This window comes from Athene noctua, chromosome 1, assembly GCF_965140245.1.
Source record: "Athene noctua chromosome 1, bAthNoc1.hap1.1, whole genome shotgun sequence".
NCBI classification, from domain to species: domain Eukaryota; kingdom Metazoa; phylum Chordata; class Aves; order Strigiformes; family Strigidae; genus Athene; species Athene noctua.
Window position 1 is genome coordinate 52,181,913 of NC_134037.1, and position 25,447 is coordinate 52,207,359.

A 25,447-nucleotide genomic window follows, 5' to 3' on the forward strand; every position below is an offset into this window, starting at 1 on the left:
TTGAAAACAAGATTTACAGTTGGTTTTATATCAGTGATAAAACCTGGTGACAGGCATGATAAATGGGAGGTTCTCATTAATGGGTAAAAATGAAAGGTAATTGATATTATTGAAACCTCTTGGGACAATTCATAAAAGAAGAATGTGGAATCAGTGCTTACAGCCTACTGAAGGACAGAGTGGCTAAAAGAGGTAGAGGACAGTATGCAACATTAAATACATTGGTACCTGACTTAAAGTTAATTAATACAAGGATCTTGAATATATATCAGTCAGCCTACTGATTAACAAACCCAAGAGGGTAGTACTCATAGGGATCTGTTGCAAAGGGAGAATGAGGTGCATTGCTTCTTGAGCACTCAGCTATAAAAAGCATATAAAGAGAAAATGCCGTTGTATGGGAAGCTTATGCTGTAGGTGAAATGCAGAAAATGGTGAAATGTAATTAGCTCTAAAATTACAAATGATAATTTTCTAGCATAAAATGTACTACATCCAGTACAAGGTCATTTGGTTTGAGCAGCTTTATGGGAGCTTACAGTGATGAATTCATCTAGAAATTAGTGTTGCATAGGGACAATTTTTTCCATAATTTTCTAACATTCAGTATAACCAAAAGGTACTTCCAAACAGTGAAATTACATATTCGAGTGTTCAGGAAGAGTAATTTTCAAAAGCAAAATGGAAGTATGACCAAAACTAACTGGAAGGGGAAGCATAAACAAGAACAAGAAGAACTTTTTGAGGAAGAAGATAGTAGAAGTATGTCCTGTGTCACTGTTGAGACAGAATCAGATAATATAGAATAAATGGAAAATAGTTACAAAGTGCAGAAAAATTAAAGAGAAAATAAAGGTCATCGGCAGATACCATGTCTGTTCAGCTGTAACACTTCTTGTTAAGTAAAAAGGGAGTTTTGATATAGTTTATATTATCTGAATACTACTGGCTTATTCTTAGTTGGAGATGGATGAACTTTTAATAATGATGGATAATAAAATAGGAAACTATACTAAAATAACTTTCAGTCTCCTAATAGTTAGCATATGTTAAAAATAACCTGCCAATACATTTTGAATTACTGGAGCCCTGGAAAACTAGGCTGAGATTGCTTGACTATTTTTTTAATTTTGATAAATGTTGGTGTGCTAGAGAAATTCCACAGTGCTAGAGGAATGTTACTATGTGCCAATATTAAAAAATATATAAGCAAAATCCCCAAAAGTGTGATGACTGGTATAACTGCAGACTGTCAGTCAGTTTTTGTTCCAGAAAGAGTAGTGGAGAAGCTGGTTCTGGATTCACACAGTGGATAACTAAAGAATGGAGATGAAATTAATTCCAGTCTCCCAGATTTTGTGGAAAAGGTTGAGTTTTGTAGATGTGTTCTTAATAAGAAATTGGCATTATACAGTGTCAAGAAGGTATTTGTTAAATGGATTGCTAAGTTAGTTAACTAGCATATAAGAAGAATTACCACTGAAGGATTATTGTGAGTGTAGCATTTCTAATGAGCACATATTTATACTAAGCCCAGTACAATATTTTTTTCCCCAGCGGTTTGGAATATAACAAATGCTAATACAAATTCGCTGTAAATACAAAGAGTGCTTGTGTGTATGGAGGGAGGAGCAATGAAAATGAGGCTGCTACGTGCAATTTATTTCTCAGCAGAACTGAGATTTTGGGGAGGAGAGAAAGGGTCTGTTTTATTTTGGCTTCTTTAAATCTAAGCAAACACAACATTTTACATGTAAAAATTGGGAACAGAAGTCATATCCACAGGAGGAGGAGAATGTGTCCTAGGCGTAAGGACTTGGAAATAGATTAAAGCGTTGTAATGAACAAGCAGTTCAAAAGGAGCTTTTGGTCCAGTGTTAGAGCATTTAGACCTAATTTCACCTCAGATGGGTAGAGAGGAAATGAATAGGAGGGTGGAAAGATTATTTTAATATTGAAAACATCTCAGATCGATGGCAGAATGTTAGGTGTGGTTTTGACATCTAAATTTTAGGAAAGACATTGAAAAACCTGAAGAGGCTGTGGAAAAAGCCACAGATCATTTGAGCTGGAGAATTTCTGCCCTCAGATGACAGACTTACAGTTCAGTTTGTTCAGCTTATCAAAAAGAGGACTGGAAGATGATTTTATAATGTACAGCTGCTTTCACAGGAAAAAAAATACAGGTATTAATGGGTTCCCAAATCTAGCAGAAGGTGGCATAATGAAAAGCAGAGACTACAGAGAGATCCAGATTTTTTTAAAAAAAAAAAAAAAAAAAAAAAAAAAGGCAGCAGTGGTGCCAAGTCACACATTTGAAACAGTGAAGGAAGTGGCAGATCCTCCTGGTACTGCCTTTTGGGTCAAAACTGGGTGTCATTTTAGGAAGAGGTGTTTGTGTTTGAAATAAGTGCTAGTTCTTAGGTTTAACTGTCTAAAATTCAGGATATTGGAAGATCTCATGATCTCTTCTGGTCTTAAATTGTCTAAAACTAGGGATGTGAGAGAGACAGGGTCTCTGCTGCCTGTTGGCAACTGTCTTACTGCACCTGCACGTGCAGTAAAAGAGTTCAACAGCTGCCAGGAGAATGGGCCAGTCCATGTTGAGGAGATAACCTGCACTCAGCCCCCTCATGCTCTTGGGAGTAAATACTTAGTCCTATCAGTCCGTTCAGTGAGTTCTTCCAAGGCTTGTAACTTGGGCTTGAGTGGGGTTTCACAGGACATGTATAAGACATTTTCCTGATACCAAGCAACCTTTCTTCCAAATTTGACATTCCTGGTCCACAGCATGGAAGCACTACAACTTCTCACTGAGCCACTACTAAAGAAAAGTCTAACTTGCGGAGCAAGGTCTATAATAGCCTTACTCTCAGAAATACAGTAACTGACTGAAACTTTTACAAATAAACATTTATTTACACACACAGGTGTTTATTCATATGAAGTCAGTATGAGGCATGCATTCAAAATGAGAAAGTTTTAAGATGAAGACTAGTTTTATAATAGAAGGTGTATATCAACTCTGTTTAGACTTTTGTTCATGTTTCCCATTAATAAGTACAAGATAGCAACATTTTTTTGTGTGCTAAAAAGTTTACATTGCCAGCATCTTCTGACAGAACAACTCAAAATATCATATAATCTGATTTAGTTAATGCAATTAAATTTGATTAAATTTATTTTCTCTGTTAAATTTGGTTTGTAATTCAAAAAACATATAAGGTAAAGGGATAATTAAGTGTAATGAAGGGAATCGGTTGTTTTGGAAAGTTATTTTTGATAATTATTGCAATATTCTCTAGAGAATATTCTCTTGCTCATGTGATTCTCGGTAATCATTGTGGCATGAGCAGACAACATTGTACTCAAAACGATGAACTGATTTCTTTTGCTATCCATAACCCTTAATAACCCTTAAGAAAGAAGAATTTAAGTTTTTCAAGAATTGAAGTTTTGCAAGATTCCATGTGTGCAAGGATGGATGCTTTGGTTATGTCGGAGAAATGGCTTTTCACCCAAATGACTCTGCTTTCACGTCGTTACAACAATAAGTCTTCTGGTCTGGTCTTGGATAACTGTTACAGTGCAGTGTAGAGTAAAAATTCTATTTACATTTGTTGGTGTAGGACTAAGGAGATGTGTTTGAAATTGCTCAGACATTTATTTAGACAGTAGCTTTTATAATATGATATTTCATCTGAACAGTCTGTAAAACTTTTTCAAATTCAGTGATGTTTCCTTCTAAAACAATTTTGATTATTATTTCAAGGGAGATACTAAAACATTTTCCACTTTGGTATCACAGAATTTCATGAAATGTCAGCCAATACATAATAGATGAAAACAGCAAATCAGCAATTGGTAATTTTATACCATTTGAAACATCTCCTAGCTTTAAGTGGAATTTTCAAAATAGCTGCTTTGGTAATTAATACCTGAAGACCTTGGGAGATAGAGTTGGTGCCCTTCAAGTATTACAGTCTGTCTTTTCTTGTTTCATGTGAACATCAAATTTTTTCATGTCAAGAATATAAGGAGTTATTTCTGTCTGAAGTAAGGCATCAGATAGTGGTAATTACCAGTTGTCCATTAATGTTTATAAAAATGAAATACAGAGAATATATTGTATGCAGTGCTGATGTGACATGCAGTTGACTTGGTGGAAAACATCATGTTACATTATTGTGTGCGTGTCTTAAATCATAGTTTCCCAGTTGAGGAAAATTTCAAGTTTTAGCTAATTTAGTTAAAATCAAATCCATAAACTTAGCCTTTTTGCTTTACTGGCTTATGTGAACATATGGAAAACTACAGAATGCTGGATGAGAGGATATTGATCTATTTTAGTTGCTTTAGAGCAAAATGGGAAGCAGTTTTTCAGATCCAACACACCAGGGTTTATGGGGCAGTATGGCACACGGTAGCTTTTGTGGTGGCTTTAAAGTAGTTACCTACCCACTTAGGGTGGAGTCCTGTAAATGTGCTTCTCCAGTGTAATTATCCAGGAAAAATATCGTTGTTTTTTATCAAAATGTTTATTACACCATTTTTTCTAAAGCCTCATAAAATGAGTAAATGTAGCCAGAGAAGGCTGGGAGAGGCACTGAGCAGAATACCAACATGTAGTTCCTGAATTTTAATGCTAACAGTAAACTTCCTCCATTCTTTGTGGCCTTCAGTTATTTCTTCCTGTCAGTTTCTCCATCTGTACAAGGAGGGATACATTTACCAATGGAGTTAGGTTGTTGCAAACATAATTAGTTAATTTTTTCATTGAGTTAATGTGTGAATAAAAGATCACCATAGTAGTACTTTCTAAGGAGCTGGTTCTTGACAAGCAAACACAGTTTGTAATTGTCCTTAGAAACCTCGAAGGCTTTTTGGAGGGTCAGATCTCATAACTTGAACTCAACAGAGGGTTTATAAAAAACCCTTTTTTTTTTTTTCCTTATCCCTTTTCTCAGCAGTTGTATGCATATCCAAAGTTCAGATTAAAATACTTTTTAAAATAAAATGTACATATTAACTTGATTTTAAAATTTCAATGTCATAAACTAGCAATCATGCAAATGTAAATCTTACTACCCCATCAGAGCAGTTTCATTTCTCAGTGTTTACACGTAAAGGTCAGTGTTCATTATGCCTTAGAAAAATCACTCTCTGCTAGTCCTCTTTCTTCACTTCCCTTTTAAAATTTTGTTTAAAAACTGGTAATTGTGACAGTTTGGCTTGAATCTTGAGTTGGTATAAATAATTTAGACAACAGTGTAATGTATATGAAATCTTCCAAGGTCCTAAGGGAGTAAGGAGATACACGGTCTTCCTCACAGTATTATCTTTTAAAGTCTTCCTCTCACTTGAGCATAGCAACTAGTGCCCTCTGCTGGGAATGCTGACTTTGTAGTGTACTCAAACATATTTTAACCTTTTCTTTACAAAGTTTGAATAACTTTGCTTCATGGATCCTATAGTCTTTTAATTAGGTAATTAAATACATCCTTTCATCCAACTTCCAGGTACCAAAGAACACTGTGTCTTAACATGATAGGAAAGTATATCTATAAAACTGATTTTGTGGATGGGTAAACTAAAGACAGTCATGTTAAATGCAAAAGGTTTAACACCAGAAATGCATGGAAGTTCATGAGCAACAAGTCACTGGTACCTGGGAAAGTGTATCAGCACAGTATTGCCAAATGCATACGCTATTCCTATATTCACCCTAGACAACTGCTTCTGGCCTCTATTAGGGGATATGGGGCTAGATGAATCTATGGGCCTTACTATTTTTGAAGTAATTGAAATAAGGTCATGTTTTCAGTTTGAGCTGGAAAACAGAGCAAGGGAATTTGGGTTCCTAACCATTATTGAACATACTACAGCATAATAAAGCTAAGACAATAAATTTAATGTCTCTTCTAAAAGATTGTCTTGCTGCAGGTTTTTTTTTTTCTAGAGGTTGTTTAGCATTTCTATGATTGGCAACACAGAGGGTTTCTGTAGATTAACACAAGAAAAAAGAAGCAAACGGTTTCTGTTAGGTTGTTGATCCATTGCAAAAGGTGCACTGCACAGACTGGGAGGAACATGTGGTTCCTAACTTGAATAGCTTGCACTTCAAGATGAAAGATGTAACTAAGATTTTTTTTTTTTTCTTGTTTGTTTGTTTTTAAAAAAGTTGTCATTTTCAAAGTCAAGTGATCTTGGAATGCATGTGTCTGTCTTTAAGTCAGTTGAATTTCTCCCCTACATGGTGACACAACTCAGCTGCATTTGCAGTTTAATGATTCTGAACAATTTTGAGGAAATTATCTTCATTAAAAACTACTAAATGTATCCACTGTATAATTTGGTGCCATCTTTAGGATTGTCAGGTGTAGCTGTAAATAAACATACCACAGAGTTGTTCAGAACTGAGCACTATTTTCAGTAACATTTTCGAATCTAGAATTTTTAGAACTTTTTAGTTTGATCTTGATCCCAGCTTTATTCACAGCAGGAGATTAGCTTTTGCACCTTCGGTGCTGGGCTGAGAATGTCTTTCACGAGCTGCATTTGCTTTAAGAATTTAATCAGTTTCTAAATACCCCAGAAAAGTTGCCTTATGTAACTCACAAGTATGTTTTATGAAATAAACTTATTTCAGGTAGAAATACTGTAACGTAGTAATATTGTTAGTCAAAACTCCTTTCTGTTATATACCTTATTTAATGTATATCAGGCCTTAATTTTTGAAAGCACTTCCTTCAGCGAAAGCTGCATAAACCTTGAGGTTTTAGATCTTATACTTTATAGACCAGGGAATACACAAAGACAAGATTTTTGAAGTCGATTGTAGTTTTAAGGGTTTGCCTTTTTAATTCAATTTTTTGTTTCTTAAATGCCTGAATGTACTTTTTTTTTGTAAAGCTTTGTTGACCATGGTTTTGAAATCTTAACAGTAAATGCCAGTATTTATAGAATGATGTAATAATTCTCATAGTTTCTAGGTTCTTTTGAAAACTTAAAAAAATCCCAAAATCACTTGAATTGCAATCTAGCAGCTTATTTAAGGGAAACTTTACATGTAGTTTTGATGTATATACACTTCTTTCTTATGACCTTTCGTGGTTTGCCTGCTTATACCTGTTGAAATTGTTTGTGGGCTTGTTTGCGTACTTTGCAAAGCAATAGAAACTTTTTTTTTTTAATCCTTAACTATTCTTTTTGTTGACATATGCCATATTTTGTGGAGTTGGAACTGGAAGTTTGGCAGTGAGAGCTCTGTGAGCAGAAACATGCCTTTTGCTGTTCCTCCAGTCTGTAACCAGCTTTGACCAGATGATAGGTCTTTGAGACATCTTACTTCTTGTAGGTTCAGCATGGATGTCTGTGGCTATTTAGAAGATAAGCTCTTCTAAGGTGGGAGTGATTGTGCTGAATGATGAATGAACATAGGAGCATGTTCTAGTGAGACTGACATTTCAACTCAACTGGGATAAAACTGGGAAATATCCGTGACTGAAGCAGTATTCATCTGTGTGCAAGAAAATGAACTCAAGCAGAGTGGGTGCAGGAAGGGTGTACTTGGGAGAGTCTAGGTGAGAGTGGTATACATGTTCTCCCCATGGGAAGGGAAGGAAAAAAAAAAAAATTACTTAATCAGTCACCCCAAATAAAGACCAAGAATGGAAAAACACTGTTTCAGTTAGTAGATAGCACTGTCATACTTAATATAAAATTGTTTATGTTTACCAAAAAAAAAAAAGCTGGAAGTTACAAGCATCTTCTTAATCAGCAGAAGAGCAAAGGTCTGAAACAAATGTCTATTATGAGAAATGTGACAAAAAAACTTCTGCTGTAAGATAATGCAAAAGCAGTTCTTACCAGGATTCTGTGATGAGGTAACCTGAGATAGCAGGGGGCTGTACTTGATCCAGAAAATATCTTCTACCCCAGGATTTATAGATCTCAGATTCCTGCTCTACTGATCACCCATGTGGGTGTCACAGCTGGAAAACAACTTACATTAAGGATGTGCAGTGGGTATAAGAAAGACAAGGTGCTATCAACACCAAAATGCAGTTAGGAAATTATAAAATGACTGTTGCTTGTGTTTTCTGACTTTGTCCCTCCTTCTGCATCGGCACTACAGTAATAATCAGTGCTATGTGATATTTTAATTTCATGATCACATACAGCTGAATGCTGCCTTGCATAATTGGCTTCCATCATAGTCCACACCAGAGTTAGTGCATGATGCTATTCTTATTAAAAAAAACTAACAAACAAACAAACAAAAGGAAAACCAGAAAAACCCAACCAAAACCCCACCTTTTCAGTGTTGACAATTGTAATGTTAATTTTCTGGAGATTCTTCTTGAGGCACTGAGTCCTAGACTGCCATAGTCATGGCTGTAACTGAAGGCAGCAGACATTGTACTTTGAATTGGTAGTGTTCTGTGAAACCTGAAAAATCAACTTTCAGAGGTCCTTAACCTGGCATCAAGAGCTCACATATGCTTTTAGCTTTAATTTCTCTGTCCTCTGTTTGTGAAATGGAGATAGTATCACTTTCCTGATTCACAGCTGTAGTTGTGGAGACAAATTCATTATTGCAGGTGAAGTACCTAGCTGTTATGTTTACAGAAGCTGAAGGAGAAATGCATAATTCTTCACCCACACAAACATTGGAAAAGTCTATGAAAAATGAGATCTTGTGACACACCAGAAGTGAGGACGAAACACGTATTAGTAAGTGTGCACTATATGAGAACTGCTGTTCTGCATACTTGGTAGTTCAAGGGTCCTGGGAGAGGGGGAAGAAGTATCAGTTAATGTAAGTCAAGACTATAGCCTATGTCCAAAAGATGAAGATGAAGGGTGCACAGGCAACTGCTTTCTAACATCAGCATCTGAATTTTCAGCTTTAATAGTGTTTTTAAAATACAGCTTTCATTTGTGTAATTACTGCTGGAAACGTAATTGTTCTGTTTATTTTTGGTGTCTTCCCTCTTAGTAACTAAAACATACCTTAAAGAATATTTTACAAGGAAGAATAATGCATCAGTTGGTGATTATTTTAACAAGTTGTACAGCCTCATGTCAAGTAGTGTTCAAACAAGTTAAAGTAATGATTTTAAAATTGCAGGCCAACTCATAGTGCTTAGTTAGGAAGCTTCAAACAAAACCGCATGTTATTTTAATCTTTCCTCGGTATGCCATCTGATGTCATCTTTAATTACACAATGACATGCCTTTTTTTTTGCCACCAGAACCTTCAGTAAAACTTGATAAGAAATTGCCTTCTTAATTAAATTCTCAGTTTATTAATAATGCTTCAAATGAACTTCTGATTTTTGCCTGTAACTTACAGAGCTTTCCAATAGATTTTCACTGCCATCAGTGTCTTTAAATTTTTAACCAAGTTAGCTATGCCCTAACTATCTTACATTTTTATTTAAACGTGCAGCTGCATCACTGATCATGCCTTAGGTTTTTCTGTTCCTTTCTTGAATTATGAACTTGAAATGTTACCTCAGTGCTCTATATTCAATCAGCCCTGCTAGTGAGAGAGTGTAGCTCCTTTGGAAACAACAGAAAGAGCTTTGTAATTTTTTGTTATTAATTAATGTCTAAGTTGTAAATATTATCCAGTCTTAAACTGTATTTTGGTTTTAGAAAGTTTAGGAAGCTGGACTGTCTGCATTAAGTTGTAGTCATTGTCAGTCACAACTCTTCAGGATGTTATTGGAACTGACCCTGGAATATCTTCCAGCATCAACAAAAAAAAATTTTCTCTTGAGATGAAATATCTTTTTCTAACGTACATAAAGCATTCTGTATTCTTCAGACAATCTCTAAAAGATGAGCTCCTCTGTCACTGATGAGTCAACAAAGAAAAAGGATGCTTTATACTTTAATTAAATGGAATATATAATAGAAACAGGAGACGACTAACTCTTAAAACAGTCCACAGAGAGCTCCAAATAATAAACATCCTACTTGAACTGAGATGATGATAGCTGAAAATGCATTAAGTAGACAGAGAAACAAAAACAAATGAAGGTGAGAACTCAGTCAAGCAGGCTGAAGTGGAGTAAACACTTTGTCAGGAGGGTAGCTCATGTTCGTGCTAATGCGTTTTGCATTAGTATGATGCCTGTAAAATACTGACTCCTGGCATTAGAGTTAATGACAAAAATCTAGAACAGTTTTACCTTGTATACACATGCAGAAACAATAATACCATAAGAAAGATTCTTAATGGTTTTTTTCCCCCAAAAATAATTGCAGCATGTGAAAGAACTGGTAACAAATGGTAAGTAACAGTTGTTAGATAAATGTGTTACGGTTCTGAAGCTGATTTTTGATAGGTAATTGATGAAACAAAAAAGATCAGACAGTACCAGAAACACACACCAGATCAAGTTGTTATTTTTAGAATGTTGTTCAGAGGACCAGATTAATCAGGCTAAACTTCTAATAAGAGGATTACATATATATGTATCAATATTAGGAAGATCTGTAGCTTCGTTAGCAACTTCAGAGGAAGTAATACCTTCATGTGTACTAGCAACTAAAATGAAATACTGTCTGTGACTTGCTGAGGTTCATAAAATAAATTTCAGCCCTGGAGGGTTATGCAGAGGAGAGTGCTAAGCATCTAAAATAATTTGCCACTAGTCTGGTTACCTAGTCCAAGTCTGTATTGCTGGCAGTCAGGACACAGCTGCAAGATTAGGAAAAAGGGCTAGTAGACCATACTGTAAAGGTGAGGGCAGGACTGCTCCTCAGTGGAGCTTCTGTATATGGACAGTACAGCCAGAATCTCTAGCAGTGCTGTAACCTGGCCTTGAACCCATTTTCCCTGACTCTTTCCTGTGTGGCACAGAGTTGGTACGTGGGTGTTGTACCAGCCTCATGCCAGTTTTGCAAGGGCAGAAGGCCGGTGAGAATGTGACTTGAGCTGTCAGGGTGCCCCCATGTCGTTGGCTCCTGCATTTGGAGCATTTTGAGTGTAGTTGGTGAGTTAGAAAAGCTTTGAAGCAATTGCAGGCAGCATGGAAATTGAGCCCAATACCAAGGTTAGAGGTATACAACAAGGGCTTTAAACTGTGCCTGGAGCATTTGCAAATTTGCTGGTGATTCCTTCTTTGTACAGTGAGTAGAGTAAGGCAGAAGAAGATTAAAGGACTTGTCCAAGGTAAGTCACACTAAGAACAGGATTAAAAGCTTTGTCTTCATCTCCGGGGTTATGTCTTTCTAAACTCTAAAAGGAGAGAGTTTGAGAACTCCTCTATGTAAAGAACTACAGCTGATGCCAGCTGAGCCATATATAATAACAAACTGGCTGACTCAGTTTCAGTTGAGTCTTGGCAGGGAGGTACAGACTATTAAGATACTTATGGCTGCTAGGCTCAGATCTTTCTGATCGTAAGATTTTGGAGTCTCCAAAGACACGTTTCTGCCAACATTTACAGAATACTATCGTTTAGTGCTGGTGTTGGTGTTTCAGAAATTCTTGTTAAACAGCTTGAAATGATCTGCCTTTTATGTCATTAATTAGAGGAGTTTTTTGAATTGCTGGTTTTTGACACTGCTGAACTAGATTGAATTCTTGTTTGGCTGTGATAAAGATACATATTGTAACCCTCTATGAACTGTGGTTTTATGTCTATATAAAAAAAAGTCAAAAGAAGTATTCCATCTTCTTTTCTTCCTGTTCAAAATGCATTAGTCTTATTTTTGTCCTCCACCTGTTTCCCCCCTCTGACTCCTCAGGCTTTTCATTTTCATGTTTGGATATCCACTAAGGTGCCTACCAAGATTTTAGATGTATAGCTCAGAGCGTGGCTGCTTCAGTTTGTGGATTTTGCAAAAGTTTGAAGCCTTATTTATTTATTTTAGGAATCAACTTTTAATATTTGATGTAGTGTTGGAATAGTATTGGAAATGAGGAGGGTATATTCATATGGTTTGGGTGAGAAAGTAAATCCCATTGGGTCAAGACAGAATAGTTCCTCAGGGTTTGGGCTTTGGCAGAAGAATGCTTGGGCTCTTCATGTGATGAAAGAATGAACCTGAATAGCAGCGATGTCTGCCATGTCTTACCTGAAGAGAGACATGAAAATTTATTTCCTTTCTCACGTGCAATTAGATCACTGCTGTTGTCCCAGAATATGGGCATACTTCATCTCTTCTGTAGTTAACAGTACTTCAGTCTTAAGTATGGAATAAAAATTACCGAACCGTTTGTTTACCACTAATCTTAAAATCTCCAGCGGCATCCTAGTTGTGCTGCTTTTAGTGCTTCCTTTGTTTTCTTTTGCACTTGATAACGATCGTTGTCCAGCTAGCTATCACTTGTATCTGATAGTGAGAGATGTGGTGGGCTCAATCTGTAATCATCCAGGAGTTCCTTTCATTTTCTCGAACATTTTCATGCTTTAGTTCATCAAAACATTTTTTCAGCTCTTCTTTGTACAGATGAGATTTTTTTCAGAGGTGATGCACGAAGCTGTTGCTAGTGGTCTTCGTGATAATTGGTTTCTTGGTTTCTGGTTAAGAAGTCCATAGTAGTGGCATGGGATCTGGAATGGAGTCAGAAAATAAACAACATATATAACTTTGAAGAGAGGATATCGTATATACTGCTCTTAAACTCTGCTAAAAATACTTGAAAGTTTCTGTAATGATTCTTTTTCATAGATGTTAGAGGGAGGTTGTGTGGTTGTGAATGGGAAAGCAGGGTGATTCATGAGACTGCAAATGGGAGAACTGGCTTAGAGGCTTTAATACCTGCCTGGGGCATCAGCTGGTGAGAAGCTCTAGCTTATTCCCATTAATTTTCAGAAGAATTTCTGAAATGTCATCAGGGCTTCACTCTCCTGTGCTTGCGTATAGACCATTTCTACAGATTTTTCATTCTTGCATCTAAATAAAACCCAAAGTCCTGGCTATGGACAGCCATTAATCATTGCTCAAAATAACTTCTTGCAGAAAGGTTCTAGTTAAGGAGTTATGCTTGGCCTACAGCAAATTTGTCTTGCAATTTCAGTAGGAGAGAAAGTTTTTTACCATTTTTTAATATATTAGCAGTATTGCAGTGCTTTATAACCATATTATACTGTTGGTACAGCACATTTCATTAGTTGGGAAGGGAGTTGTGACATTATCATGCAAAATGCTGCTGATCTTGCTCTGTGGAGTAGTTATGTCGAAGGTCCTGAAGTTTCAGAAGTATGAAGTTTTTCTGCTAAATGTGATGACTATTGCTACTGCCTGCAGTACTGATAGGGTAAAGCTTGCAGAAAAAATCATCTTCCATGTAATGGAAAAGTAATTTTAAATGAATGTATTTGAATGTGTATTGAATGAGCTGCCACTATTTGTGTGTATCTTCTGTTGATGGTTTAGGTACACAAATAGAAATTATTAAGTTAAGTATTTTTATTTCAGCATTACAGGTGTAACCATGAAAAAAGCAACTGCTACAAATTGTATTTTTATCTGTTTCCTGATGCTTTCAGGGTTAGTCTTGCATGAACTAAATGCAGGTCTACTTATGATTTAGTAACTGGCCTATGCATTTGCGTTTAAAACCTATTAGGAAAGCATCCTAATAGCTGTTCAAATTATTTATGCTTTAGGTGACTTTATAGCTTAACCATGTTTTTTTCTTCTGTGAATTATGGTTTATAGTGATTATTTTGTTTGAGGTTGTCAGAGAGATCATAACATTGTTAGGATGCAGAAGAACCACGTTTTTAACTATTGAACCACTGTTCAGGTAAAGCTGACAGTATGAATGAGCACCCATATAGACTTATGTCAGTAAGAGCAAACAAGCATTCCTGAAGCAAGATGTGAAGAAACAAAAATAAGAATGTGATCAGGACTTTACACCCTCTCTTCTGTAATTGTAGTATTTCAAGATACACTGTTTATGTATCATTCTATCACAGGTTTCCATTTCTTATGGTTTGTTTTGTTTCAGCCTCTTGGGGCCAGTGACTATTTGGAGATATCAAAGCATTTTGACACAGTCTTTGTTCGTGACATACCACTTCTTACAATGGCAAAAAGGACACAAGCTCGTCGTTTCATTACTCTTATTGATACCTTTTATGAGCATAAGGTGAGAACAAGACTTTCCTTTGTGTATAGGTGTAATATTGGGAGCCCTAAACCCTGACTGTTGTAACTGGTTTGAAGTACGGCTTTCTGTAGTGATCATAAGCAGAATGAAGTAGCACTGCAAAGAAACATCATTCCAGCTTCACAAAAAAGGCCCCATTGCAATAAAGGCAAATAAGCAGGGTGGGTTTTTTTTGATTTCTGTATTAAGCATGACCATAAATATAAGCCTGAGCTCATCTGTTGTTCTTGAATAGGGATGTTATTTCTTTCCTAACCCAGGAAAGCCACAGAAGCCATGTCATAATTTTAATAATAAAAGATTGTACTGCCAACTGTGTTGGAGTAAATTTAAATTTTTAATCTGTATGGGCAGTTGGTCAGGAATCAGTGCCTTCCTGAACAGGGTAGAGAGGAGTTAATCATACAGTTACATTATTAAGTTTAAAGGAAACAGTCACTGTAAGCTTTACATTAGGTTGCAGAACTGCTAATGGAATAGTAATAATAAATGCAGTACTTCATGTGGATTTACAGAGGTTTCAGTCATGGAAGCAAAATCAGAGCTACAAAAACAGAAGTTCATGTTTAATATTTTTGTAAAAGTAATACCAGTTATGAAACCTGTCTTATGTGTGACTATATATGCACACCCTTAAATATTTATGCAATGAGAAAATATCGACTGAGATTTTTTTTTTCAAGAAATGTCCTGGCAAGATGATCAGAAAGGCCCTGATTCAACAAGGTACTGAACTAACTAAGTATAGGAGTAGTCTCACTCAAGTCAGCTAGATTCTTTGTGCTTTATGACTTGGAAATGGACAGTTCTAAGAGGATATGCAGATATTTATAAATTAATAATAGTGTGTTAGGAATGAGGTGGGGTGTGTCTGCTCTATCTATGTACTGTCATTAAGAATTGCAAGCAAACTGCTGCTTTCTATTACTTCTTCCATAGGAAAACCATAAGTATTAAACTCCTGTCACAAGTAGCTGTTTGGAAAAAATACCCAAGAGAGTGTATTTGTGGAGACCTGTCCACAATGCAAACATTCTGCCTGCATGCTCTCAACAAGTGTCTCCTTCTGTAATAATACTTCAGTCCGTCTTCATTGCAGCCCCCAGGAGATACTGTATCTCACTTCACATTGTATGACCAGCAGACATGGAAACAGCATCATTATTTTTATTAGCAAATAATGTGCACTTGAGTAGCATAGGTGAAAGCAAGAGTGGCTCTGCTCAGCCTTCTGGGATGTTTGGAATTTAAATATTCTTTAGATGGAAATATGTGTGTGTGAAGTGCACTTACCTACTGAGAGGAATCTAACTATGGAGGAAAAGAAAGCATTGGTTACTAATACTTTATAGCTGTTATTTTAGAAAGTAAACTTGTTTGTGAACTCATGGCCTGTATAGCAGATATTCTGAGTATTTAATAGCTCATTTATACTGTTCTCTGAGTAAAATTTATGTGAGTTGTTATGAGAAAAAGATCGTGAAAGGTTAATGTTTTAAATGACTTAAGGTAAATCTGTAACGGTAGTGCTCATAAGAGAAGGTGAAAACACCTGGAAAAAACCAAGGTTGTAATTTGAAGTTTGTTTTTAATAAAATATGTATTTTATCCCTTTTCTGTAAAGCCCAAGTGATGATATTGTTGTCTGTTTTCTTCTCTCAGGTGCGTATTATTTGTTCTGCAGTGACTCCTCTCCAGAGCTTGTTCCTGGTAGAACATGACAATGGTGAGCTAGAGGACAACAGAGTGTTGATGGATGATTTGGACTTGAGCCAGGTACATGATATTAACATCGTTTCCCTTTTGTAACAGAATTGGTTTTGGTCTCATAATTACAGCAGAATTTTAGGAAGAAGAATCAAGTAAACATTTAACTACTGATTTGCTGCTTTTTCTGCAGTGTATCTGTTGCTTTCATAATTGCATGTTATTTATTCATAGTCAGAAGAAAATGTCACAATATATAGAACCATTTTGTGTAAGTTTTAGGGTCATTTTGATTGTTAATCATCATATCTGTTCAATCATGTATGATTTACTGATTTAAGTTTAGCTCCTACACTTAAAACACAAAAATAAAAGATGGTCTGATTTACCTCTTTCTAGACTGTATAGGATTTTCTCACAAATCCTCACAAACAATACTATGTTGCCTGTTGTTTATTCTGTTTTTCCTTTTCCCTATAACCTAGTTATTAACGAATTTTTAAATTATTTGTCTAAATCAATACACAATTAGTCAACAGAAAAATGAAAATAGATGCTTAACATCATGTTTAAAGCATCATGTTGCTTTAAACCCAAATTATTGTTTTGCTATGTTCCTTCAGACGACTACCTGGCTGAAATAGGTGTTTTTCTTCAATTTTTGAACATTAATTTTATTTTTATGGTGCCATGCTGCTGTCTCATATTGCCAAAGCCTGTAAAGTACTCAGCCTTAGGAGTTAGGTAGGATGCACTTCAGTACAGCTATGTCTCTCACAGTTCTGTGGTGCTGTTTTTGTGTATTCACATAGGATTCTGCCAAAGGACTTTCCATGTTTACAGGAGAAGAGGAACTCTTTGCCTTTCAGCGTACTGTCTCACGGCTTACAGAAATGCAAACTGAACAGTACTGGAAAGATGGGGACAGAAGCAAAAAACCATTATAATTAAAAGTTTAATAAAATCACCAAGAAGTAAAACTACAGAATTGGAATGCTTTTTAGCACAACTGAAATAATAATTGCACTTTATCATCTGGACCATGTTTTCTTTCATCAGTTGTTTTTTGTGCTGAAGAAATGAGGACTTGGTTATTTTTCTGTACCACCAGTGTGTGGACATGTGAAATTTTGCCTTAATTTTCTTTTCTGTAAAAACAACTTTGATGTTTAGGAAGTGTAATGGGATTAGAATTTTTCTGGAGTATTGGTCTAGAGACAAAGTTAATGGGCCGTGCAGGGTTCACAGTAGACTTACAATGTCACGTGAAGAGAGCACTTTGTGATTCATGCACTGCCTCTGTCATGTACAATGCAGTTTGCACAAAAGAAAAATCAAATGCTTTCTTTATGAAACTCCTGATATTGTATAGGTCCCTGCTAGAATCCTGGAGCTGCTCTGTAGTGTGTTCTGGGCTTTTTTCTCTTATTTTCTGTGTGTAATAGAAAATCTGCTGACTCTCAGGCTCTAAGAGTTTCTTATAATTAGACTGTTGCTCAGTCTGGTTCACTGAAAGCTAACAGTTTGAACCATAGAGAACCCTGAGGAGGAGCTTGAAGGTACTTGAAACCGCATAGGATTAAGTTTTAAGTAATCGTGGATGGGAAAAGAAACTATGGTAAGACAGGGTATACTGTAACATAAAAGTACAAGTTAATACTCTTCCTAAATTTTGCACTTCTTGCAAGCCTGGATATGCTGCCTCTACACCAGTGACATATCTCTACCCTGAATTTTCTTAGGTTTCATCTGTATCAAACCTTCCATTGCTGCTAGCACACCGGCCGTGATCTGGGGCAAGTAGTACATGGTACTACTGAGGCAATTCATCATGTTACAATAGGAATGTATTTTATGGAAAAGATGGGGTATTAACTAATACCTCAAAACACATCCCCCATCCTTGTGTTTGTAGTTAGAAACTTTCTTTTAGTTAAAAAATGCAATTGTGTCATTCCTGGTTTTAATCTAACTGAAACAAAATACGGTATTGCGCATATTGGCTTATAGTGGATTTTTATAAAAAGTCATTTTAAGAGCCCATTTAGAAACCCTGAATAGGGAAAAACTGGTGGACTGATGCCACCAGAAATGCAGGGGGACTGAAAAGATTGCCCTAATTTCTTAGGGAGGGTATATATAACACACTGTCCCCAAATTTGAGGGGTTTTCTTGGGTTTTGCAACATGACCTTTTTCTTGTAATGTACCTGTTACCAAAAATATTCTTCTCTGTCTTTGTTAAGCCTCATTAAATTGTTTCAATTGTTGCTCCCATCACAATTACAGAAAGCTTTTAAAAAGGACCTTTGGGGGGCAGGGAGCACTGGAGAGGTCCCGTGCACTTGAGTGTGTTACAGCAATGCGTGTGTTTTGGAGCCATATGCTCAAGTCTGGTTTCCTGTTTGCGATCACTTCTGATTGTACTGGGAGTTACTCATACTGGCTATACGTGTTGTTCAAAGAATGTTTAAAGCCTGTATTTATGGTTTACAACTTACGCAACTATGTTGTTATTCCCGCAAGGGTGACTAACGCATATTTATGAAAACCCCGGTCAGAATACACTGCTTATACTTAAAAATACCCAAATAATTGATGTATATTTTCAGAGATTTGTATTAGGTTTCTCAACAGAGGGACTCTTGAGATTCATGCATATGTGTCTGTATATACACACACGTGTATAATTAATTTATACATACATATAAATATGGATAAAACTAATATATATAATTTAAGTGTGTGTGGTTCTATATCTATATGTGGCAGTCTGTATTCATCAGCCTGGGCTTTCACTGGTAACTCTCCTGGAGCTTGTCTTGCCTTTTTTTCTAGTAGCATTCAGATGCCTCCAGCCTTGTCTGAACCAGAATGTATTGGGGGAAAATGGGAGGTGGCCGTAGGTATCCTAAAGCACCTTGCATCTAGATATTTACTTGCATTCCTTTAAAAGCTGTTTATATGTTTAGCCTGCATGTCCTCTGTCACGTGGTACAGGGGAAGTGCATAAGCTTGCAGAACACGGGTGAGATGTTTGGGACATGTGAGAGAGGAGGTCCTGGCAAGTTCTTCATTCCCGCAGAGACTGTCTTCGGCCAGGGAGGTGAAGTGTTTCTCCACGGTCTGTGTGGGTGGTGACCGACCTCCTTTAACCAGGGGGCCCCTGGAGCCCCCTGGGCAGATCTGTTCATGTTCAAATTGGTGCAGCTTTGCCTATTGGTATTTGAGGCTTTTCTGCAGTCGGAGCACCCAGGCTAAACTTAGATAACCCAGGTTTTTGAATGCTCCTAAATGCAGTGGGACTGATGTATTGTTGAAAGCCTCTGGGAATGGAGGCTGAGCTTTGTCAAGCCACAGGAGGGAAGTTCCCAAAAGCTTCCAGAGCCAGTGCTGCTTCCAGGGCATATTGCTAAGTAAAACCATAGTTCAGTCTTTCCTTGACCAGCAAGGAAGCTGTCTGTTGAGAGTCATTGGTAGACAGCAGCAGTAATCAAGGAGAAGAAATAGGGAATATTCCAGCAGTGTTTTGAGGTGAAAACAAGAAAAGCTGCTTAAATCACTGTGAAGTATTTGTGGTTGTACTGCAGAGTGTGGATTGCCATTTTCAGGTCAGGACCACAAGGAGAGATTGATGGGACCAATTTCTCAGCCAGCCCAGAAGCCAGGACAGAGATCTCTCCGCAGTAACCACAGAAGAAGCATATTTATGTCTGTCTACTTCCCTGAAGAAAGTGAGGTCCTATATGCTTATTTTACGATGCTGCTGATGATGTTGTAGCATGCATAAAGTCTCTTTTCAATAGTGAATCTGAGGGGGCTTCTTCTGAACTTGGGCAACTGGTGCTGGCTAGAATCTGTCACTGGGGCATGACTGACAACACTGGGTATGTCCTGCTGCCTGGCCTGCTCCTCAATGCTGTGAGACAGCAGCGGTCTGTGTTTTTATTCCCACTTTAAGATGCTGTATTTGCCAAAATGTAAACAGTGAGATGCCTGTGAATTAATTATGCACACTCCTTAATAGCCTTAAAATTGCTGGATTTATGCTGGATGTTTCTATCCTGAGTTCAAGTATTGGCTTTGTAGGTTTTTTTTAACTTGCAAGTTCATGTCATCTCAGATCTGCAACCAGTTTTTATTTACCTTTTTTAGTCACTCTGCATATGTTATTGCCAAGATATTTTTAAAGGTCTTTTCAAGTAACCTTATTGATGTGGTATGGTATTTTGCTGTCACAGGAAGTAAAATCCTTGTGATTATAGACAATGTGAAATGTTTCATGTTGGTTTATAAAGGCTACATCTTTGCTGAGAATTTCTCAGCTAACTTGTTTCAAATACTTGATTGACAAAGGAATGATCCCAATGCCCGAAAATTTAAATTACAGCTTCTGTGTACCATATAGACATTTTATCTTTAAAGCTGTATTTTTATTTTGCATTCTTGTGCAGTAGCTCTTATCTTTTTTTTTAATAAATAATGCAATTCCGTCTTTCAAAGTTACTGGTTTTCAGTACTTACCTTTGCACAGATTGAGGGAACAATTGCAGTATTTTGGGTATAATGAGACAGCCTTCCAAAGGTCTTTGGAGAGATTGAAGATGCACTTCTTGCTGTTGTCACTTTTTGATCTAAAAAGGAAAACCTTTAATGGCTTTTTTTGAGTAAAGGTGATCATAATGATATTATAGCTGGATAGATGTCACCTATTTTGCAGCAGTTTAAACATGAAAAAAAATGACTAGGTTTCAGACAGCGCTTAGCACAGTCAACAGCCATCTAACAAGGAAGACTCCATCAAGACCTGTCTCTGAGTATCAAGATCCAGGGAGTTTTCTTTCTGCAGTTGCCTGGATCTCTATAATCCCAGTGCCTCAGTTTCCCTGTTGATAAAATGAGAATGATGTTACTTTTTTGTTTGCTAACACTGGAGTGCTGCCAGGCTTCACTTATTAATATTCTAGGATGCTTGCTGAGGCTCTGGGATGAAAATACTTCAGTAAAGTATGTAAATAGTGCAAAAAATACTTCAGCTACTCAGAGTGGATTAGTTTCCTTGTTTGGGTTACAGAATAAATGCCATCAACTAAACACCACGTGCCTCTTTGTAGTGATGAATTTTTTAATAATGCATCTATTTTAAAGAAAAAAATTCTGAGGTTTGTGATTAAAACCCTAACCAATTCATGTCGTTTTTCTTCTACCTGTAATGAAATGACAGATTCCCTGTATGATTCATTACAACCTTAGCTCCTGTACTTGTGAACTACAGTGGCTCTGTAAACTCTGTTGGGATTTTCCTTGTATACTGATAATTTTTTATAAAACATGTCCTTCTGAGTCTAATATATAACAAACTGAACACTGTTAAATCCTTCTGTTGAGAATAATTCATGTTGTAATAAAGAAAAATTAAAATCCACATTTTATAAACATTTCGCTTATTATTCACACTTTTTAAAGGTATATGTCCCAAACAGGCCTTGTGTTAATTGCTTAGTGAGTTTTTTTGGTTTTATCTCTGTCTCCAGGGATGAGCTGTAGCTCTGCAGGCTGTTCCCCTACACCTGGCTCAGCTTTTGGTAGGTGTATCCAGGGCTTGTCAGAAAGGTCCTCCTCCAGAGCCAGTTTAGACTTGCCCTCCTTGGTTACTGCTGTAGGCTGTCCTAATTTTGATTTTGGAACCTATTTTTTTTTTTCAAACCTCTCTCACTCTTTTCTCCAGCAACTTGAGGGTGAGGCTCTCCAGCTGAGTACAAACCACAATTAAAGTCCTCTTTTTTTTTTTTTTTTTTTTCCTGTTAATTCAGGATTCTTATTGTTCAAGGTCTGTTTTTGCTGTCAGCCATTTAGTTCTGTGGTTAGTTGTTACAGGTTTTACACAGCTTGGAAAATTCCCCCTGGGAAGTAGTTAGTTAACATTTAGGCAGAGAAGTCCCCACACTGATGAGTTGGGAGGTTCTGAGGGCCACTGCAGCAGCCCAGGGCCGGTGCCCTTGTGCAGCACCTATTAGTGTGAAGGGGAGAGCAAGGCTGCAAGCATGGCACTTCTCCATGTGTGCTCATGGCCATTCTTGCTAACAGATGGCCAACAGTGTTTTACAGTTTGGGCCTGAGAAACCAGTGGTGTAAAATTTTTTAGGAAGGGTTAAATTTTGGAGTTATTTCTATGCCTTCTACTGGAAACATTCAATCTCCCCACTTCTTGAAGAGAGGGATTGTCATATTGAACATCAAGCTCTGATGAACTTGCTCCAGTATCCTGCCTGCAGCAGTGCAGTACCCAATGTTTAAGAGGAGCATCCAGGAAATTTCTTAATATCCCATTACAGATTCACATAGGTTTGTGAAGCAGGAGGCTGTATCCTTGCCAATGTTGCATGCCTTGTTACTCATGTAAACGTTAGACCCTCTCCAGACTGATTTAAGATCCTTTTTTTTTTTTTTTTTTTCCATCAAACATCCTACAGCAGTGAGTTCTCAGGCCCTAATGAGAAATTTTGCTCAAAAAAAAGTCCCTTTGCATGCTTTGCTGCCTCTTCCAAAATACTTCAAGAACAGGTGCAGCCAATCTGCCTTTGTGTTTTTGTTTGTCCAATGGAGGTTTCTCTCGTATCTCCCTGATCCTTTTCAGAGATGAGCAATCTCTAATGTGTCCATCTCTTGTCAGAGAAGAGCACTGCTCATCTTGGGATGCTTAAACTTTTTCTGTTGTTCTGCAACCTCATTTCTGATGTAGGAACGTAGGTTTGTGTGTCTCAGCTTCCCCAAAACCCCTGGGCTTGGAGTTTCCTGCTGCTTGGCTTTGGGCCTCAAGAGCTCTGGCATATACAAAATAAGGGGTGTGGGGTCTGGGGATACATTCATGCCCTTGCAGAATGGGACACATTCCTGACCCTTGGGTTGGGGCAATGCCTGCGCTGGTCTTTCTGTCCACCGAGAAGGAGGATTTGCAGTTGCAGTCCCTTGCATGAGAGTAGAGGGAGGATGGAGCAGATGGAGGATGCAGGCCACTTGCTCCCTCTCCAGCCTTCTGCATTCTCCACATATTTGTAAAACAACTTTTGTTTTAAATTGAATTGAATTCTAAGAGCGCCATTAAAATACAGAAATGCTTCTCACTGACCTATTACTCTGCATTCATGTTGGTAAAATTTTGGATGAGTTTCTATAGTCCTCCCGCCAGTTCTTTGTCAGGGTGAAGGGTTTAGTTGGCTCTGTTAATCCACTCTCTAGCTGAAATTGTGCATTTAAATCTTTATAAAAATCCACTCTTTTCCAATGCGAATCCTATATTCCCAGATTCAAGTACTGCTGCCAGTGCAAACTTCAAATTCTTTGAGTGCAATCACACTGTGTCAGTCCAAAGCCAAATTGCGAACACTTATCCACAATTCCCCTTACTCAGCTTTAAGCTAATTTTTCCATCAGGCAACAATAGCCATAAAAGTATAGGGAAAGATTATTAGAAGAGTTTGAGAAATGGTCGATCAATTCCTTCACAAGCTGGGGTATAATTCTACCACATCCTCTTCCTGCAAGAAGCAAAACCTTTCGTTCTGTAACTTAATACATTTTTAGCACACAATTCTTCAGTGTCACAGTAATTAAGAGTGATCGCAGCCACTGAAAGATGAAGCATGGAACAAAAGATCAAGTGATTGTTTAAGCTGAAGTTAACTGAACCAGGAAAAGTAAGCTCACTGACATGAAGAAAAAAGCTTTATTCCCCAGTCTTTTACAATTAGCAAAGCCAAACACCCTTGTGTAACTTTTTCTACCTACAGTGATGGACAGTGTGCAGGTCACAACATGACGTGTTGGGCGGTGAGCGTTTTTTCCTACAGGCTTGTTAAGAGCATCGCTCACATCAGGTCTTTCCTGTACCTAAGGTATGATGCATCCAACTACACTTCCCTGTTACTCAAGATTCAGGAACACTCAAACAGGGGTGGGGGAGAGTGAAGTTTGTTGAAAACATAGGCAGAGGACCAGTTTCCTCCAGTTACAGTTGGTATCTCCCAAAAAGTAACATTTCAGAGGCCAACGGAGAGAGAAGCAATTACTGTCCAGCAAAATTACAATCTGAATGGGCTGCCATTTTCAGTGCTTTGCTAGGATGGCCGTGATTGCTATAGAAACTTCTGAGAGTGAGACAGAGAGGTTTTCCAGCACTGGAAATTGCGAATGGAGAAGGTTAGACTGGGTGCAAAGCCCATTCAGTCAGGCAGCTGCCAGTTGAGCCTCTTTGCCAAGTAGATTGTAGGAAATGCGATTAAAATGTCCACTGAACGCACCAGGCAAATTAAATTTCAGTCACAGCCGCCTGGCCAGTTTCGGTGGGAAGATGGCTCCGGCACATGGTGCACCTGGGCTCACTCTCCCCCCCCCCCCCCCCCCGAGCCTCTACCACAAGCACTTGCCCCCTGCTCACAGGTACGGCAGTGATGCTGCAGCCATGGCAGTCTAAGGACACGGGTGAGATGAGGTTTGTGAGGAAAGGTGGTAGCGGCCAGTCTAATAAAGGATGTCTGAGGGGGAAAAAAAAAAATAAAAGCACCAGACATTGTTCCAGGTGGGGGAGCAGTGTCCCTCCCCACCCCAGCTTTGCCATCTCTCCCAGGGCACAAGCTCAGCAGATGAGGGCTGCTGTCATGTTCACCTCCCTCTGACTGGGCTGGCACCCTCATTTTGTCTGTGTGTCCCCAGCTCCGCATTGACATATAATCAGGACTGCTCTCTTTAGACACATTGCCTGCCAGACCCTTCCCCTCCAAACAGCCTGTGATGGACAGCTGAAACTGTCCTTTCTGGGCAGAACAGCTGTTGGTACAGCCAAAAGCCCACCACAAACTGGGAGACAGGGCTAAGCCTGCAGGAGGTCTCAGTGCTTGGGGCTTCCCCCTCACCACCTCTCCAGCAGCTTAGACAAGCCCCTGAAATCCATCCCCCGCAGCACATCAGTCCCTGGCTTTGGTTGCACACCCAGGTGCATCTGCAACTCCAGTAGCTTCTCTCCTTAAGAGGCTGCTCTTACATCCTTTCCATACGCCCACTCCCCAGTCCTTTCATCTATGCTGGGGGAGGGTTTAATATCTTTTTGTTTTCATCACTGGCCTTGGAAAAGCAGCTTGTCACCCTTCTGGCAGCAGGCTGGCAGCAGTTATTCCAGTACCTCGCTCCCCAGCGATCCCCTGAAGGACCAGGCTTTATTGCTGTCATTGTTTCATTGCCTCCTCTCTCCTGCCTCTCCTCAGCCTCCTTTGATTTAGCTCCAGGCAGTCAGCCAGAAGAGTCTCAGGCAGGTAAGTTCAGACACATGTAATGCTGCGACACAGTAACATGGCCCCGCTCCTTCTCCTCCACAAGTTGGCTGCAGCCGCTGTGTCAGCTCGAGCAGCAGAGCCTTCAGTGCTGAGCCCCTTTGCAACAGCTCCATTTAGGACAGTTGCTTTTCCAGTTGTGCTTGGCTTTGAGACAAAACAATAAAACCACTTTGTGAATTAATGGGATTTCCTACCTACCTATATTGCAGTTACCTGTTCTTCATAGGCTGCACTTGGAAAAAAATGTTTGCATTTAAGTAAAAAAATTA

The 25,447-nt window shown here is 38.2% G+C and overlaps 1 protein-coding gene across 1 annotated transcript in view; it reads left to right on the top strand.

Moving 5' to 3' along the window:
- AFG1L (AFG1 like ATPase) overlaps positions 1-20,378 on the top strand; it is a 71,184-nt gene extending 50,806 nt beyond the window's left edge. The window contains exons 11-13 of the mRNA XM_074896131.1: positions 13,982-14,122; positions 15,806-15,919; positions 16,663-20,378. Of these exons, the coding sequence (XP_074752232.1) occupies positions 13,982-14,122; positions 15,806-15,919; positions 16,663-16,797 (390 nt within the window). The 3' untranslated portion in view covers positions 16,798-20,378. The remainder of the gene's footprint in view (positions 1-13,981; positions 14,123-15,805; positions 15,920-16,662) is intronic.
- Positions 20,379-25,447: the final 5,069 nt, after the last annotated feature.